Source organism: Microtus oregoni, unplaced genomic scaffold, assembly GCF_018167655.1.
Source record: "Microtus oregoni isolate MIOR12 unplaced genomic scaffold, Mior012 000086F_ref0000336, whole genome shotgun sequence".
NCBI lineage: Eukaryota > Metazoa > Chordata > Mammalia > Rodentia > Cricetidae > Microtus > Microtus oregoni.
The window spans coordinates 456762-476348 of NW_024544552.1; the positions used below are offsets into that span (position 1 = coordinate 456762).

Genomic DNA, 19587 nt, shown 5'->3' on the forward strand with positions numbered 1-19587 from the left:
GGAGTTAAATGACATGTGTTCTTTGCTTGCTTGACTTCTTCGTCCATCAGCAGTCATCTGTAGAATACAAGAGAGGCTAGGGTGTAGCTCCTCAGTAAAGCCCTTATCAAAAATACATGAATCTTGACCCCCAGTTCAAAGGGGAGAGAGAGGGAGAACTCTGCACTCATTAGGAATGGATGACCAACAGATTCCCATATAAAAAAAAAAAAACAAACATTGGAAAATTTGTCCTTTCACTAACCCAACAACTAATTTCAGGCTTGTGTTCTGAGTTAAAGTAGGTGTAAAAGATAATCTATCATGGCATTGATTCCCAAGAGTGTGATCCACTTGAACTGCCTGGCTCACCCAGCAGCTGTAGGTGCCAAGAGTCTCCAGGATGGCTGTACGGTCTTTACGTCACATTATCCACTTTGGACTCGGAGTCTACAGATTTGTTTCAATTTTCAAAGTTTCCATATAAATTGTCATACTGATGTGAAGTTATGTCCTCTTGGGTAAATTCTATTATTAAAATGAGAACATATGGTTTCTCCTCCAGAGTAGCTCCTATCCCAATGTAAACATTGATCTGGGAAAGAAATGATGGCCTGAAAAACCCAAATGTCCTGTAAACACTAGATGTTCTTATCAGCACTACAGTTGCTTTTTGAAGCTCTGCATTTGTTTGTTAGCACCTGAGTCTCCTCGTTACAATGCTTTACTAAACTGATAAAGGAGCCCCTTACCCATTCTCTCTTTCCAGGAGCACATTTACAAACTGATGAAGAGTGACTCCTATCCCCGCTTTATAAGATCTAGTGCCTACCAGGAACTTCTACAGGCAAAGCGAAAGGTACTGGTTCTTTGTGACCTCTCTTGACCTTAGTTCCTAGTTGTAATTAAGGAAAGTAACTATCTCTGTTGGGCCAGGGTTTTAATAACATGGTAAGTAGTCATTCTCTAAGACCTTTCCCCGCCCATCCATTTCTAAGGGCCATTTAAGTTGGTTTTGTTTCTGTTTGTTGATTGCTCTGTGTATCATTTTTCGGTTGCTTTGGCAGATGTTCATGTTTTACAAAGCCTATTAGATGCTATTTTCATGTTTGATGTTAATCTTTAGTATTTCTGGTTAAAGGAAATGAAAAACTCCAAGTAGAAATAAGTCGAGTGCCGAAACTTGAAGGCAGTTGTGTTTGCTTACAAGGCCAGCGTTTGTATGTTTGTAGAGAAATAGAAACTTACTTTTTTCAAAGATAGCTGCTAAACAGCAAAAGTGTTGGCAGATGAATCGTTTCATTTTACTTATCTCCCAAACTACTTAGTATCTTGATAACCTATTCCCAACTAAGATGACAAGCACACACATTTGGGAAGTAGTAGTAGGAGCAATAATAGTAGTGCTGGTGGTAGTGATAGACTTCATTAATTGTTTGTAATTGATGTCTCATGACACATAAATCCCTTAGATGATCAATGTAACATTAAACAAAAACATGTAGAGAAAATCAACATTATTCATTACTTTTTAATGTTAAGAAACCCATAGATTCTTAAATTTCTATGATTAAGCTACAGTTCTGTTAATTTATGACTTAAAATACTGTGATTTTTTTTCATAGCCCATTGCCTTTACAGATAAAAATCATTGCAAGTACCTATACTGCCCAATGTGGCAACTGTTGATGTTTAAAATTCATTTTAATTAATTAAAAGTACACAAATTTATAGCCAACTGATACAAGTTTGAAGATACTCAAGTCAGTCAGTACATGATCTCACCGCTTAGAGCCACAGGACTGATGGCTCTCTGAAGTTCAGGTGAACTTCAGGTAACTAGAGAGAAAATAAGTTTCATTGACGGAGGACAGAACAAAGATATTTCAAAGTAAGTCGTCTTTTAAACCCTGTGCTCAGTCACTGCAGCTAGAGGCTTTGATAAGAGACAGAATCAAGGCGGATATCCGTCCTTTGAGCAAAGTCTAGCCTACAGAAAGTCTGTACCAAGTTAATGTTATCTGTAGAAATCCAACCTTCATAGAAATTAGAAGCTGATTCTAAGGAAATTCCACCAAATTTTCAGATATTTAGGCTCTGCAACTGTCAGCATAAAAGCTTACCGTATCTTCCTCATTTCTGCTTATCTTAATTTTGCTTTAAATTGCATCACTTTGTTTGCTCACGTATAATTTTGGGGTTTTATGATGAAGTCACTCACAAACAAAAAACCTGGATCCAGTGGTGAGAAGCCCCGTGGCAGTCCCATTGCCATGTGGTCATGAGTTTCATCCATGGCCCCAGTGGAGTGTTACTTTACCATCCTGTCTTTTTCTGTTCTGTTTTTCTTGCTTTTTTTTTTTTAATGTTTCCTTGTTCCCCTTCACCCTACCCCACACCACACATTTAAGTCTGGAAACTCAATGGATCGCAGAACATCTTTTGAGAAATTTGCACAGGATGTGGTAAGTTTTCATTTTTTGAGGAATTACGAGTCCTTATCTCCAGTGAAAATTTCCCTGTTTTTAGGCCCCATTGGCCACCTTGCATTCTTTGACGCCAAAAGTATTGTCTTTACTTAAACCCATAATCCTGCTTCCTACTTATCTTTCTCCCCAACCCTTTATAGAGTAGAAAAAAAAGCTGTCATGCAGGAACAACCACATGGGCTGAACTCAGGTTTGGAAAGAAGTGTATAGCATGATGCATACAGTGAAGGAATCAGTTCCTTTCTGTGTCTATGTTCCATGTATCCTTTTCCCTATTAACGATAGTTGCATGCATTTATTTTTTGTTCTTGCCCACAGCTCTTCATTATGCTTAAAAAGTTAAGACAATGAAAGTTCTGTGCTTTCAACCTTTGAAAGGAGAAAATGCTCAATTGAACAGTTTAAAGTCAAGTGGCTATTGGTAGCTAGCCCATCTCCCTACCCTTAAAAAGACCCACGAGTTTCTCGCTCTTATGCGTTATTTTCCACAACGGTGTTGGAAATTGTTGCATTAATCTGAGAAACTAGTCGCTTTACTCCTAGAATGTTCTTACCCTCTTGCCATGTGTTTTGGTGATATATATTTGTTTGTTGGATTCTCTTGTTATTTTTCTTTTATTATTTTTTTGTACTGTGCCAACGCCTTTGGAACTTTCTGACGTTGTGTGAGCTCAAACTAAAGACTTCAACACATTTATTTTTATAGGGCAGAAACATCCCTATTTTCCCATGCCATAAAAACTGTACACCAACACTGAGGGCCAGCACTAACCTGTTATGAAAAGAGGTAGAACAATCTTGGTTTCTACTCAAGTTTGTCTGCATCATCTGTGGAGTCGTGTGGTTAGCTCCATGCTGCTCTTTGTGTGTGTACGTGTGTGTGTGTGTGTTGTGGCTTTTGCTGTAATGGTCAACTTAAGTGGAGCTATGTGTGCTGAGATAGAAGCAACCTGAATTCAACAAACGCAATGTTTGTCTTCAGTTTCCTTCATGGATTCCCATCCCTCGGTGGGCAATGCTAATCCACCCTACACCTGTTATGACTGCCCAGGGTATTGGAAAAACCTTAAATAGCTACATAGACTTTGAACAGTCAATGTGATTGCCTCAATTAAAAGGATAGAGGATGAAAAATTCGAAGAGTTAATTACACTACACACGTCACAAAGCTTTGGCTATCTCTATTGGAACCTTAACATAGAATTTCCCTTAAAATATCCCATAAGTCATAATGGAGAAAGACAATAACAAAATATCTCCCTAAGACTCTTACTAGGAAAAGAAGCAACAATATATCATCATGTCCTCTGTGTACTGCTAAAGAATTATTCAAAGTTAATCCCTTTCTAATGCAGTGTGGAAAGAATATTGGGTTTTTGTTGTTTTTTGTTTCCTTTTGTTTTTAGATTGTAATGGAAGTCTCTGTGATAGAATTTAAAGTAGTAACATGACTTGGGGGGGAACGGAAGGTAGAAATAAAATATCTTTCCTCTAGTTCCAACACATATCTGAACCACTTCCACGCTTCTAAAATAGTACTGCATGGTCCACCCTGGGCACTTTAGGAAAAACCCAATAAGAAACCAGGAGAAACTGGTCTTGATCAGCTCCCCCTTCCACCAAAATGTATGCAGTTACCAGGAAACACAGTGCTTGATCTCGGGGCCCTGCAGAAAGAAGAGAGTATGGCTCAAAAGTGCCTAGTGGTATAAACAAAATGTCAGTGTGTACGAGGAAAGCTGAACCCCTTCATTTGGTGCTAAGGAGAAAGAGAGGGCTATGTGTAGTTGGAGGATGCTCAGAAAGGATGGCATTTAACTGTTTAACTGGGTAAATGGAACTTCACTAGGCAAGAGGGGCCAAACCTTCTATAAAAGGAAGGGAGAGAGAAGCCAGAATGACTGGAGAAAAAAGTTGAATATCTGCCTCTCTCTCTCTCTCTCTCTTTCTCTCTCTCTCTCTCTCTCTCTCTCTCTCTCTCTCACACACACACACACACACACACATGCACATAAAACATACTAATTACTTTCAAATACCCCTCATATAGCATTAACTCTTTTCCATCTGAGAAAATAAAACGTGGCAAATATTTTTGAATATTCTGTTTGAGTGTTGCTGTGAAGAAATCCTTAAGGAAATCAAAGGTCTCAGAATGAACCCAGGAGGACTTCAGGCTAGGCAACCGTGTTGGGAATCATAAATGTTGACATGCTAAGTTTCATCAGAGACCATAATAGGATCAATAAAATAATTTTAACACAGGCAAAACTAAGAGATGAGATTAGAAAATAGAGACATATGATGGGAAAGGTAGAGTTTGCATAAGCATTTCAATGGAGGCTTAGGCACAGGCGGCTCTGGCCGAGCAGGAAGGCTACGTGATGGACAATCGGCAAGGCAAAATGGAACAGAGAAAACACACATCGGCAGGTCTCACTGTCAAACTGGGGGAAATGGGACGACAACACTGAGTACTGATTACTCGCCATGCAGCAGGCGCTGGACCAGGAACATTGTGCTGTGTACATTCACCTGACCCTAAAAGGTGGAAATTCTAGTGCATATTCATTCACCCATTTTGTAGGTGAAAAAAAATAATTGGGAGGTGCATCTTCAAAGAATATAATTGTCCCAACATCGCACAGTGAAGTTGCTGGCCGTGACCAAAACTTTCTTTCCTATTTGCCATCTAGTCACAGCCTCGCCTCCAACTCAGATCCACTTCAGGTCAATGCTGGTTTTAGGGAGTTCAGTGTCTGTGTTTCCATATAGCACATTTGCAACCTGGGTGAGAAGAACAGAATCGCGATGTGCTTTTCTTAGCCCAGAGTTAGTGTTTCCAAACGTCAAAGGAACCTTCAGTAGTTCTCTGACTCTCAATCACGACCTCTCCCTGCGGCCACGCCCACTAGAGGACGTCCTTACGGCAGAGATGCACAGCAGCTTCAGTGCTTCCCGGACATCTCTTTCCCGTCATAGGTTTGTTTGTTGTCTTTATGCTCAACAGTCCCAGGGTGCTGTGGGGCAGGTGTTAGTTACCTTGCTTTCCCAGTGAGGCCAGTTCCCCCGCGTCGCTCTTTGCTGAGTATTATAGCCAGATTGGAAGCAGAATTTGCTTACTTGAAGTCTGTTCCTCTCTACAGTCCACCTTTGCTCTTCACACTGAGCCCCAAACAGGTGATAATGAGTGACTTGTGCGTTGCTTTCACACTGGCATATCTTCGGGACAAAAAAAACCAACCTGTTTCCCCGTGGCACGCTCTTTTGTTTCTCTGTTTTTCTTACCATTAGAGACATCCCTTAACGTCCATCTTTCAAAGGTCGCTGTGTCCTTTCAAGCCCTCAAGTGTCACTCATCCTAAGTTGGCTTTATTCTCCTCTCCTGCGGAGCCTGTACTTTACCGAGTGTGAAAATGGTTTCCTTTCTCCTTCACCATCGAGTGCATCCCCATTGCTCCATCTGCTTAGCTGCCACAATGCCCGTTTACCAAAAGGACGGCACAGAAGGGCAGATAGGACAACACGTGAAAGGGGTGCATGAAGATTGATCAGCAATGCCATCTGTCAAGGTTCATAAATTGAGGACCAATGACGCATCTCTCTGTCGCTTGTGTGAAGAGGAAATTGAATCAGCTTGGCTTTGAGTTAGAAAAGTAGGACCTGTGGAAATGAGTACTAGGGGGTGTTAGTGACGAGTTCCCCGGAATTCAGTAAGCTAACCTCTTTCTGGAGAACAGTCCTGTTCTGTTCCAGTGAAGACAGTTATCTTTAGAGCCTTTCAAAAGTCAGTAGAAAAGCCGTCAAGGTCTTCTGAGCCACACCATGCCCGCCCTCTGCTCTGGCCTACTTGGGCTAAGTTGAAGCACTACGCTGTGTTGTCACCTTCTGGAGGCTGTACTGCATCGTCTGGAGCAACAATGGGGACTTCATGCCAGATTTTTATCTTCAGATTCTCGTGTTAGGGAAGCAATCCTGGGCCTCACACACACTGGCTACTACTATACCATTGAGATAACCACCCCAGATCCCACTTTATGAGACAATTTTTACAGGAGGCCAGCTTGACCAGGAAGAGTTGGTTGATCTTTCTGAGTCAATTCTTCATTAACAGTGTAGCTCAGTGATTTCAGTATTGACAGAGTGAGATACAAACATGAAGCATTAAACAATGAGAAAGATGCAAAACTTGATTACTCTTGAATGTTCTTTTTTATTAAAGCTAATACGTTTGTTTTCTTTGTCAGTTTTGAGATAGGCTTCCCTTCATAGCTCGGGGTTGCCCTTGGGCTCTCTACCATCTTGCTTTTATCTCGGGAGCAATAGGGCTTCAATGCCTCACCACCATACTCTATTGCAATGAAATTCTCTATCTAGGTTTATGCAGAATCTGTGTTAGCAGCAAAACGTCCTTCAGCCTTGGAGTTTGATGTGGTTATTTACAGTTCAGCATGATGTCTGGTTCTGTGTCTTATCATGCGAGTTTTAGAAATGATTTCAACTACTGGACCCTAGCTTCTCCAACTATTTATCTCACTAGCCTGAATCAGATCTTACCTTATTTTTTCATGGTTATTAAAGATCAAAATATGATCAGGATCCTTCAAGTTAAATATGGATTTCATTCTCTTAGTATAATCATTTAAAAATTGAACGCATTATTTAATTATAATATAACTGTATAAGGAGGCAATCTCACTGTGCTTAATCTCGTTCTTGATCTCTTTTTTCCTAACCCAGGATCTCACATTCTAAAACTGAGAGAGGAAAGCTTTATGTTTCATGTCTGTGCCCCCTGTGAGTTGACTGTAAAGGTTTTATGCACACACACCCCCCACCCTCGCCAGCTAAAATGCTATGTCTTTTATTGCTCAGAATTGCAGTTACACTGCAATTAGGAAAAACTGCATTAGGAATCCCTATGACATCTTGGGTGAAAAACACTTAGGAACTGATCGTTGGACCTCTCCAGCAAACAGAAAGCAAACCTGATCAAAAATAAACTTCTGTCTCCTCCTTCTTCCTTTATGGATCTTAAACCCATCTCTTTCATCATTTTTTGTTGGCAGATATGGCTATCCATCTTGTTTTAGTGGAACTGGTTGTGGTAAATACTTGCCTGACAAAATAACTCCAGTTTCCCTGCAGCATGATATAAACCCACTGGTGAAATGTTTCTGGATCATGTAGCCTAATTGAGTTTGGAAGGGGGAACTTTATTCTCCCCTGACAGCATCATTGGTTCAGAAATTGTCACTCAAGGTTATACAAGCTATGAATTAGGTGCGGTGAATGCTTGGCTACAGACTACCCACTGCACCGACAGGGGCTCCAAGGGAGCGCAGGTGTGACTGCCGAGCAATGTCCAAGTTGTTCTGCAGGTGCCAGAGGCAGAAACTCTATCAGAATTGTCTACGTTCTACTGATGTCAAGCCCTCTGTTTGTGCTGTTGGTTGGGAGGCCTCAGGGATGACCATCAGAGAGACTTCTGAGATAAAAGTAGAGCTCAGTCGTAGCATGCATTTGTCCACCACTGGGTTGTTTTATATATAAAACAAATAATAGCTACTGAGTCCCTACACTATGTAGATACTTTGCTCTGTGATTGAGAATACATAGGTAATAAGACACAGTACCCTGCTCTGAGCAAATTTTAATTTGTAAGAAGACAGAGATGACTCAGATTTCTATCTTGGGATGCTGCTAGCATGCATATCTAAACTGATTCTCTCTTCTTATGGAAGCTGATTGTCCAGTGAACAGAACGAGGCTCCCACCTGCTTCCTTAATGTGAGTCACCATGGGAGCCCAGAGCAAACAGGGGAGAAGAGGCCTGCAAGATCTAAACTGAAAAGAGTCCTGAGTACTCAGCAGACTCGAGCCAGGGCAGTGTCGGGGCTTCCAGTGGGAGCAGCAGAGCACAGGAGAAGGCAGATGAAGAGCCAGACCGTGTTCTACCACCTCTGGGACTGTAGAAGGTGGGGGAGAGAGCAGGGGATCCTTCCATAGGACAAGCAGCTACCATTCCAACATACACCTTAAGTGATTCCAGATAGAACAGGGCTGCTCAAGCAAGAGAAGGGAAGGAGGAAGAAAATTTGGAATCCCAACGTGTTTACTGCAATATTTTAAAGCCACATTTACTGTAAATTGAGATTGAGCTTCAAACCGTCTAATTTAGGATTCATAATGTTGATAAGGCAGCCAATAGTATTTTTCCTTGTCACTGTTTTTATTTGAAGATCTCTTGAGCTTAAATTATGACTCTGGAATGTCTCAAGTTTCATATCATCTTATATCCAACCTCTGAATTGTCACTGACTGAAGTAGAAAGACCCGGAAATGTTTGTGTGTATATAAAGATTTAACATCGCAGCCCCTGGCAACATTCTTAATCATCCACACAACCTTGTTCTAAATTATCTCATTAAGCAACGTGGCATGCAACAAAATTAAATACACACAATCTCATCAGTGTTCTAGGAACAATGGGTATGCATGTTCTCTTCTAATAAATGTGTTTCATGTAGCTGGGAAAAGTGTGAATAGCACTTAAATAGACAAAGATAAGGCTCCTTGTGACATCAGATTTAATTGCCACTAACAGTAGAGTCAAGTTTCAGTCATGTCTCCCTATGTGACTACATACTTGACCGTTCTCCTTTGACCAAGTCAACTATTTCTCATTTTCTTTCATCCATTCTAAAACCACATATGGGGCCATATATGTTTCTTGACACTCCCTATGAAACATCTTTCAGAAAAGTGAAAGGCACTTTGATGCTGACGGAACGCTGTGGGAGTAATTTTTAACTCTTCTATCATTTGTGCTTGTTCTTGGAGACCAATTACAATAGCAAGACAAGAGACTCTTTTGCAGAACTTGCAAGCCATTGTGTGCTTGGAAGTCTTATGAGTGCATCTATAGCCATCCCGCTGTGGTTTCCCTACACCCTGGCAGACCACACAAGCAGCCTGGATTGGGCAAGATTAGCTGGTGGAATATGACTTTACACTCCCATTGCTGCACCATTCTTGTTTGCCAGTGGTCGGGGTCTGAGTGGGATGAACAATATTCGAAAATCCCACATTCGCTCATTATTCCTGTGCCCTCAACCAGTGAGAAGCAGCAATAAAACAGGCTGTGGCGATTACCGTCCCTTTAAAGTGCAATCTACCAACTGTTAATTGTTTCTAGAAGGAGAAAAAAAAAGTTCAACTGTCATTTGATTTGTTTCTCCAAACCATACAGATGACTTTGGCATTAGAGATCTTTTTTACTTTTATCTAGCTCATGAAGAACATACACACAAATGCGCAATAGTCATTGCCGAGTTACTACAAAGGGGAACAATAACCACCCACGAATAAGAGTATTCAATTAAAATATGCATATTACTGTTTATATAAGAGCATATTACTAATATCAAAAGTAAAACAAAAGTCATTGGGAAATCTTTCTCTTTTCAAGCATTAAATGATAAGTCTACAAAGTGTTCTGAGAAGATACTGGAAAAGATATTAATTATTATGGTCATCTCAGAATTACAAAGGAATTCAGCAGAACCTGTTCATCCAGGGCAGTCCCTAGGGTCTTCTTCCACAGGCTCACTATGCTTGCTGGCCCCTGACTTCCAGAAACATAGTACATTTGGGTGGCAGGGGCATCAAATCCATCATTAAGAAATCCACACCCTCTTGTTTCTAGGATTATCTACTCTTCTGTGGTCTTCCGGTATCATCTCTACTGTTTCCTGTAACTGAGAAGAGCCATGCAAACCCCTCATCTATGTGATCAAAGGGGTATCATTTGAAGTCATGGTATATGTCACCTCTTCCCAAGTTTTCTTGCTGTTCCTCTCAGTTAAAATTTCTAGCTTGCTACCTTTCTAAGTGGGATGCCACTTAGCACATCCTCAAGTTACCAGTAGCCTAGAAAATACAGAGTCTGTGAGCTTGTCCCCTGTTCATTGAATTAATCGTTCTCTGTGTGTCTCTGTGTCTGTTGCTCTCTTTCCTGCAGGGGTTATAAGCATCTCAGGACAATACAGGGGAAGGATTACCACCTTAGGAGTGTTCACACTCCAGCTCTTCTTACCAAATACCAGGACTTCTCACTTGCCTGCATCAGAGCCCCCACAAGGAGTCTTATAACACACCTTGATGGAAACTCCCCCAACCCCGTGCCCATCCAGACCTCTTTAGTTGATACTTGTGGCAATCATGCTACTGGAGTAAAGACCATGCTTTGTGAGCCCATGTCTTGCACAAGGCAATACCTTCCACCCTTTCCACGGATCAGTGTTAAGCACAAAGCCAATGACACAGCGGATAGGCTGCTCTCCCGTTAGGTGAGCTCAACTCCACAACCTCCATCAGAATTATACAGCATTGAGTCAGTTGTGTTTCTTTTTACTGCTGTTACGGAATCCTTACATGTATATGTAATTTATTAACACAGAAATAAAGTATCAAATGTGAATCTGAAAATGATATTTCTGTGAAAACTGAGCAAGAACACTTGTACAGATTTGATAATGTGAAGATACCTTAAAAGTTGACTTCCGATTAAGCCGGAGTGGATCTTGCATGAGGAGGGGCGCTCTCCTGCATTTCCTTTACTCGTTTTGTGTTTTCTCACTACCTTAACTGCTCACTGCTGTTTGCTCCAGTCCATCAAAAGCCCTCCTAGATCACAACCAAGCACAGCACGGAACATGTGACCCAACAAGAGCTATCACCTCCCTAGATTTGTCTTCTTGACAATCTAACTGGGAAACCGCATCAGCTTTCTGGCCCCAACCTCTAATCATAACCACATAGAATCCTTTGGTGCTTTAGCTAAAATGTTTTGAAACATTGTTTTTTCTTTACGAACTGTAGTTATGTTTTCTACTCTTGTCTTTTGTTTCTAGACTTTTTGTGTGTCGCTTCTTCATTTTAATGTAAATTTGAATTTCTACCTTCTTCCTGTTTTGCCCTGTTATTAAATTTCATACTTCATCTCTGTACTTGCTGTCTCTTTGGAGTATTTCTTGGCTAGTCTTTTGAAGCGGTTGATCAAGTTTGCATCATGCATGCATTCTCTCTGCAGCCTACTAACATTTCGTTCAGGCTAACAAAGGAAACGCTCTAAGGTGTTGGGAAGACAGCAGAAGCTACCGCTCTAGTGCACAGCACACCTTGGGGGTGGTCGTTTGCCTAGTTATGAACTGCATCTTTCTCTGTCTCATCCACAGAGATGCCATGAAAGGCTGCTCCACGCCGTACTTAGCCCAAGAGCCTTTGTTTAAAGCAAGCTCCTGTCCTCAAATCTGGTAAACCCTTTCTAACAACTGTCAATGCGCATGTCCAGACAGATACACAGTTAATGTAGATGATGTACTGCAAGTTCTTGGTAAACGATAACCGGGAGAGAAATCTGCCATTAGGAGAATTAGCAAAGGAATTGGGCTGTTTTAATGATAAATACAAATAGTCAATAAATATATTGACTCAAGTAAATATATAATAAATACATTGTCCTCAAGTCATGAATTAGAAAAATGAGGTGGTAGGAGTAAAGGGGAGAGGGAGGAAGGGAAAAAAGAACAAGGAAGGAAGGAAAGAGATAAAATTAGACAATCTCAAACTGTTTCTGTAAGTACAAACTGTTATCTTTTTATGGGATAGAATTGATAAAATATTCTAAAAGCTTCCACATTCTTGTAACTTGAAATTAATAATTCAATTTAAAGTAATTTAACCCTAATAAACCCCAGGTGTTCTGGCATACACAAAAACATTTATTGCATCATGTAATTGCTAAATATAGAAATTCTGAAAGTTCAGAAACTGAGACTTTCTTAACCTATCAGAGCCTATGTACTTCACCATTGCCCACATATTAAAATCGGGTTCAGAACAGTGGCTTTCATGTTTTTTAATATCACTGACATTTGATTCATTTTACATCTGTGTGTACTATATATAAACACACATACATGTAGATTACACTTACGTAAATTTAAATTGTATGAAATTAAAACTCTCCACAAGCAGTAAATTCCTCTATTGGGTAGATCCCATGTGCTATTTTCTAACCTGTTTTAGGATATTTAAATTTTTCCTAAACATGACTGCATCTACCTAAATTGATTTTGTCACATATTAGTTGGGAAAGCTGTTTTATAAGAAATGGATAGCTGAGTGACATGCATAGTTTAAATTACCTGCCACAATAAGTCAGTATCCATAGTATAATTCATTTTGTTTTTAAAAAGCTCTAAAATGTGATTTTTAATAAAACAGTTGAAAAGTATTAGTTTGGAAACAATTATTTTTTACGTTTTATTGTTTCTTCTATTACCTGTATTTTTATCTAATGGTTGTCTACTTTATAATTTTAAATAAGGAAATGAGGTTATTTGGTTTATGATCTTTCTTAACTTATATAGAAATCTAGTAGTCAGTGCTTAAGTGTTTAATTGTTCATACCTATATCCTCTTAGTTAAGAAAGTCAACATTCAAAGGACAGAATCCACTTCCTTCTTTTCTTCAATCTCAGAATTGCTATACATCTAACATTATAGGAAGTTGTATCCATTCACAGTTTCTCTAGAATCATCTAACACGCTTTTTAATAAACTCATTTGCAGCTTTACTTAGAAGAATTTTTATTAAATCAGGGAAGAACTTTTGGGACAGGCAGACTATATTCAATTTCTTTTTAGCCATCTTCCATGTTGAAATAACCAGATTCTGTTAGTGAATCGGTTAATACATAAGGTGAGATTGGTGTCCTTCTATCACCAAATCTCTATTCCCTCACCATATCAAGACTCTTCTGCCATGAATTAAAAGTGATTTAATCCCAAGACAATGAAATCCTTCTTACCTCCTTTTGTAAAATTTATTCTTGAAGTGATCATTCTGGTGAGAGAGTTCATCTCATGGAAGGAACTGTGAATTTATTTGGGGACTTCTATAAGCCTGGTGTTGTTTAACAGCTGTCAATAACTTCATCAGGGTGAGTGACATACAAAATAATACCCAGAGACATGGATGCAGAACTGAGGGAGGGAAATGGCAAAATCCAGGAAGCAGAGATGTGGATAGAACACTTATCACTGACGGCTGAGTAAAGAGCACAGGTGTGTGCAGAGAGAGAGAGAGTCTTGACTGAAAGAGCATCAGGTGCCAAGTCAGCTGAAGAACCATGTGGGAAGTGACACCAAGCAGACTAGAGGGACAGAGAAGCCAGATAGTGAGTGACTTGGAAATCTAGGCAAATAGTGAGACAAGAACATTTCAATACAAGAGTTAAAGAGATTGTGTCTTTAGTTCATCTTTTTATATGAGTATGCTCACACGGTCAATGGTGTTGATTCATGCCTAGAAACTAGGCATTCGTCAGACCACCTAAATCAGTGAGCAAGTAATCACTGGGACATTATTCTAGAATGTGCTTATAAGTCTACAGGAACGTCTAGCAGCAATGTGGGTATTTCCAGGAACTGTGATGGAATAGCAAGAGTTATGAAGCTGAGTTAAACAGAAAGGTGAAAGTGTAGTCTTGGCCTTTTCATGCTAAGGTCAGGCTAAGGTTGGTGCCCATCCCTGTATCCCGGTAGCTCAGCTCGTATCACTCTTCAGTCTACTTGCTGAACTGTGTGTGTACTTCCATGTTGATCATAAACTTATGGAGTTGATCACTCAGGAAAACGTAGCTCCTTGTGCTTGCTTATGGGTCAAGCTAAGCAGAAAAGGGAAGTGGAAAACTATTGTTCCCATCACCCCAAGTTTCAGACTGTGGCTGAGAGCCTGGCCTTCCTGTCCATTCTCACGGACTCTAAGCACCTTGTTTCATCTCTCTGCTTTATGACTAACAATGAGGTTTTTAAATCAGTTAAAATCATAACTGTGAGTAAATTTGTCTATAATCTCAACAATTTGGAAGCTGAGGCAGGAAGATCATAAATTCAAGACCACACTGGCCTAAAACATGAGATCAAGACTATCCTGGGCAAATTGGTGAGACTGTATCTAAAAATAAAATTAAGTAAGAGGGCTGAGGTAACATCTCTGTGGTCAAGTGCTAAGTCATGTGTGTGGCCCAGGGTTCAGTACCTAGACCATAAAATGAACACCTCATGAGTTGCTGTTTGGGGGCTTGTTGTTTCTTCTCTTCCTAATTACAGAAAACCTCTTGGAATCATGTGGGAAGGGAAATGTGTGGTCTGATGAAGGTGAAATTTCATAGTGAGACACATGGAACTTTGTTTAGACGACTCTGTGTTGCAGGTGCAGCTGGTGCTCCAACTTCACCTCTGTGCCAAGCTCGATCGGTTCAGAAACTGAACACACTCTTGTTTTTCTAACATACTGTCCCTCAGCTACATACCACAAAGGCTTACTTATAGTCTCTTGAGTTTGGGATTTGGTTGAAATGTCTGTGTCTTTTCTGTAGACTTGTTTCTGCTGTGGTCCCTGTCCCTGAGACAGACAGGAGGGGCTGACATCACTTGACCTTCATGTAGTCCCAAGATTAAGACAGTTTCTCTTCATATGAAATTATCAAATTATTGTGATCAGGCAATCTTGTAGGTGAATCCTACTGGTAAGGTTTTCTTCATCCCTTTTCATTGCTAGAGTAGAGAGTTTAGAATTTAGCCATGAAAATCTCTCTAGTCCTTCATTGTAGTTATCCAAAAATAATGGTCGGGGACCATTCTACATGGTTTCTAGGGCACTGACTCAAAATGCTGTTGTAAATGGCTCATATACAATTTAAAAGATGCATGCTTACATCCCTAGGAGGAGAGAGCAGTGTTCTTAGGCCTTTAATACTTTCCAATAGGGCGAGTCCTCTCTATGAGCACCAACATCAGGACTGGTCTTCTCCACAAGGAAGCAAGGCAGGTTGTGCACAGGGTCTAGATCTATAAATCTAGGTGAGCCACCAGACACGCATGTTCTTGCTGTCACCCCAGGCTCTTAGGATCTGTCCACTATTAGTTGCACCCAGTGTCCCTTTTTCATCATTGTGATACACAACACCAATAGCTTGTTGTGTAGTTGACAGTCAGGACTACACATGGGCATAGGCTCACACACCTTCTTATTTCTGATCACTGTTTCTTTGTTATCTCAATCCCCCAGGTTGACCGTGACACTGCTTCACTGTGGGCTTCCAGGGAAGAGTTTTTAAGCTATGTCTTAGGACAGAGCTAGTCAGGTTCACCTTTGACCAGAACTTATGTTTAGCGAAGTCTGTTAGCCGTCTTTATGATTTGCAGAAACTTAAAAACAAAACCACAAGAAAAGAACCATGTCCCCTTTTAAGTTAAATGTATAAATTAAAAGTGACAAGGGTTTCTATCTAGATAAACTGTTACTGTGCCTGGGTTTCAAATGACCTTTTATTCCAGTACAGCTATTTTAGTCTTCTTTTTCAGAATGTTGACCCAAATCACGGTAACATAAAGTTTTATGAGAAATAGTTCTATCTTGGCCTAGCCTTCTTCTCTCCTTCTTCTCCACTAATGACATTAGTAAATCCCATTTCAAGACAAATTATTTCATCTCAGAATAAATGAGTGCTTACACATGTATGTGTGTATGTTAGTAACACATACTACAGTAGCAAATACAGCAAAGAGTAACATCGTTAAGCACAGAAAAGTGCTTTTTGATGGTAACACCAATTAAATACATTATTGCCTATTTTGGATGGAGAAAAGGAGAACAACCTTGGTTTTCAGTTCCTTTGTGATTTTCTGCCTTTCAGAGCATCAGAATAGTAGTTTCGGCCCTGGAATTCCTAAGAGATCAGATTTCTTTACTTAAAAGGTAGTATCAGCAGCATTTACAATAGTAAGGTCACACCCAAGATAAAGTGACTCCAAGGATGTGCTAAGAACAATATTAAAACATGTGCCTGCATCAGTGTTCCAAGCGAGGTTTTAAAGCAGATGCAATTATTGTCTCCACTTAAGGCTGAGAAAACAGGTACAGGATTGGAAGTAGAAGTCTTCATCGCTTTGAGCTGCTATAACAAAATACCCTAATACAACACAAACACTGCTCACAGTACTAGAGGTTGAAAATTCAGGTTCAAGATGTCAGCCAATTCCATGGCTTGTGGGAATCCATTTTGTCATTCATGATGGTAGCCTCTTCCTGTGCCCTCACATGGAGGCCCAAAATCTCACTTGGATGTGTTCTGCAAAACTATCATGGGCAAGACGTGTATGCGGATTACACACTGCTTTTTGGTATTTTCTTTGGAGGAGAGGAGCTAAGCATAGCCTGTTATGAGATGCTTTCTTTGAATATGCTGCCAGCCACTGAAAACCAAGCTAGGAGCCCTTTTCCAAACAAGAGAAAATGTCTTGCTTCTCTTGCCTGCCACGTTGTCAGTCAAAGACCATAAAAGGTATAAAGAAAGCTTATCAATTATGAATTATGGAGTTACTAATCTTTACTAGCAATTAAAGAGTTATTAATCATTTCTTAAACATATCATTCTTTGACTAAAATGTAGCAGTTTGGGGTTGAACTTTTGTGCTTCCCAGCCAAGAAAAATACCACATGTTAAATTCTACAGTGGCAAGGATATAGACTAGGAGGTCAGACATGGAGGATGATTAGACCTTAAGGGAGGAGGTTTGACAAACAAGTTTAAGGGCTTTGTGAAAGAGGCCGCCAGCAGCTTCTTCTCTTCTCGTACGCGAGGACCAAAGAATGTACTATTTGTGGACCAGAAGAAAGCCCTCTCAGAAACAGCAAGAACAATAACAGCAATAACAACAAAGCACACTCAGGCTCTCTGGACCGTGGGAAACACATTTCTCCCTTTGACAAGCACTCAATTCCTGTGTTCTCACTTCATCAACAGATAGAGATGATAGCTGTGAGTGATGATTTCTGACACAGCCCTTGATCAAACTCAACCACATTGGGCATCAAGTCAAGGATTCAGCTGTGACACAAGTTATGTCCCAAATACTGTAGTTTCTCTCCCCAAAAGTCCCTATCTCATCCCTTTTGAAGGAAAAAGAAATTCAATGAATAGGTCAATCACTTTCATATCAAAACCTAGAAAATGAGTCATGAGACAACTCACCAGTCAATAATCTGTATTCTCATTAAAAATATCAAATCCCTTATAGCTCCAGCATGCTCGCCATTATAAAAAACAACTTGGTAGTCAAGATTTTATAAAAGAAAGAAACAAAAAATTCCACATACTCTCTGTAATAGTATAATAGCAAAATATGTGGAATTAATATATATATAGCATACATATATATTCTATATTCCATGTATATGTATACTATATATTCTATATTCCATGTATCTTAATGCACACACACACACACACACACACACACACCATACATATATACATATACATATTCCAGTTTGGGAAAAACACAAATGGGGGATGGCTAAACAATGTGGACTGTTTGAAAGAGGAATAAATAAACTTTTATCTCAAGACTCACAATTGGCTTCTTTTCCTCCATTAACTACAAGGGAGAGACTCCAGTCTGAGCTTCTACCAATCACATCCTCAGATGTGCACGCTATGTAGTTCAATCCCACCCCAACCCAAGCACCTACTTGACCAAATGCATTCACATTGTTGTCCTGCAGAATATCTGATGCAGATTCGTGCTAGGATGTCTATTCTGGGTTGGGAACCTAGGCGTTGCCTCATAGCTCAGCCTCCGTGGAACGTTTCTGGACATGTTTATGATTTGCTAGTGTGTGCTGTGACCCCATCAGTCTGTTTGCAGTGGTGGGGAGGGGCTGGGAGGAGAGGGAGTGTTTGGGGAGGGAGAGTCATTTGTTTGATGTTTTTGTGGTGGAAGGGTGAGGGAGGGGAGAGGGTTCATCATGATGTTGGAATTCAGGGTGACTTAAGGGGTTCAGTTTGGGGGTCTAGGAGGGCAGAGCTCAGTACTAGAGCACATGCCTATTATGTGTGAGGTCTAGGGCTTGCTTCCCAGGACCACACACCAAAAGACAAGGGTCCAGTTTTGACCCTAACACCAATTTCTGCTCTAGTAGCTCAATTCTACTATTGTACAGTTTTCCAGTGATTGTGAATTATTTTCTTTCTTTCTTCGTTTGATATTTTTTTTCTCAGGGGAAATCTCTCACATCCAAGAGGTTAACAAGCCTTGTTCAGTCTTACTAAAAGGATCGTCTTGGTGACACGAAAGCTGAACGGAGCCATCGCCCATACTTTGTAGCCCATTGCTGTTACCTGGAGCCGAGGACATTAGACCGAGATGTTGCATGAACGAAGGACCTGAATTGTTCTCTCCTGTGCGCACACTAAGGCATCGCCACCACCAAGGGACTCTTCGCCACCCCATTGCCTCCATCTCCACCTGTCGTCTGCTTCCCTTGCCCCCCTTATTAAGCTGGATCTGTGTCTTTTTCCTTTTTAACCAGTTCAAGTGAAGTAAACTTTATTTTCCCCCCTCCTCTCCTTTTCTTAAGCTTCCGCTAGATACGCAGTTCACTGAGAATTCAGTCAGTCACAAACTGGAAGAATTGTAAAAGAAAAAAAAAGTATATATCAATAAGTATACACATGGCTTCACATTTATTAAATAACAAATTAGCACAGAAGGTGTCCTTCCACCCTTGTATCCACCGTCTGTAACAAACGCCCGTCTTTGTCTGTTCTCTGGACATTGTCTGTTCATGTTTCCTGCGTTTATTTTTATACCATATTTAAATGAGAAAACACCTTTTACTCCAAATGTATCAAAGTTGACCTCTTCTCTGTAAATTTGTGTATGTTTATATTGTTGTTTTAACTTTCATTAAAAGATGCAGAATCTCGTTGCTTTGGGAACTTTTGTTGGTGGTGCTAGCTGTAAAAGAAAGTGAAGAGAAGGAACTCCCAGCCTTGGATTTGCAGCATAAGCTGCCACCTTCCAGTTCATCTCAGGTTTGGATGTGATGAAGTCAGGACCAGCACACTGGAAGAATCTCCCTGATGAACTGACCTGGGATTAGGGAGATTGTTTATCTTCTATGGAAAACACCACAAATCAGACTTCCACATTTTCAGGCCTATCTGAGGAGGCCTTTCCAGCATATGATGAAATCTATGCT

General features: G+C 40.3%; 1 protein-coding gene across 5 annotated transcripts in view; it reads left to right on the forward strand.

The window, feature by feature from the left end:
* Rgs7 (regulator of G protein signaling 7) overlaps positions 1-19308 on the forward strand; it is a 367840-nt gene extending 348532 nt beyond the window's left edge. For 3 of the 5 annotated variants that reach the window (XM_041643499.1, XM_041643495.1, XM_041643496.1), the window contains 3 exons: positions 749-838; positions 3175-3255; positions 18605-19308. In XM_041643499.1, coding sequence (XP_041499433.1) covers positions 749-838; positions 3175-3249 — 165 coding nt within the window. In that variant the 3' untranslated portion in view covers positions 3250-3255; positions 18605-19308. Of the gene's footprint in view, positions 1-748; positions 839-3174; positions 3256-11707; positions 11786-18604 lie in introns of all 5 variants that reach the window. The other 2 variants (XM_041643497.1, XM_041643498.1) reach the window with 2 other exon arrangements.
* The last annotated feature ends 279 nt before the right edge of the window (positions 19309-19587 follow it).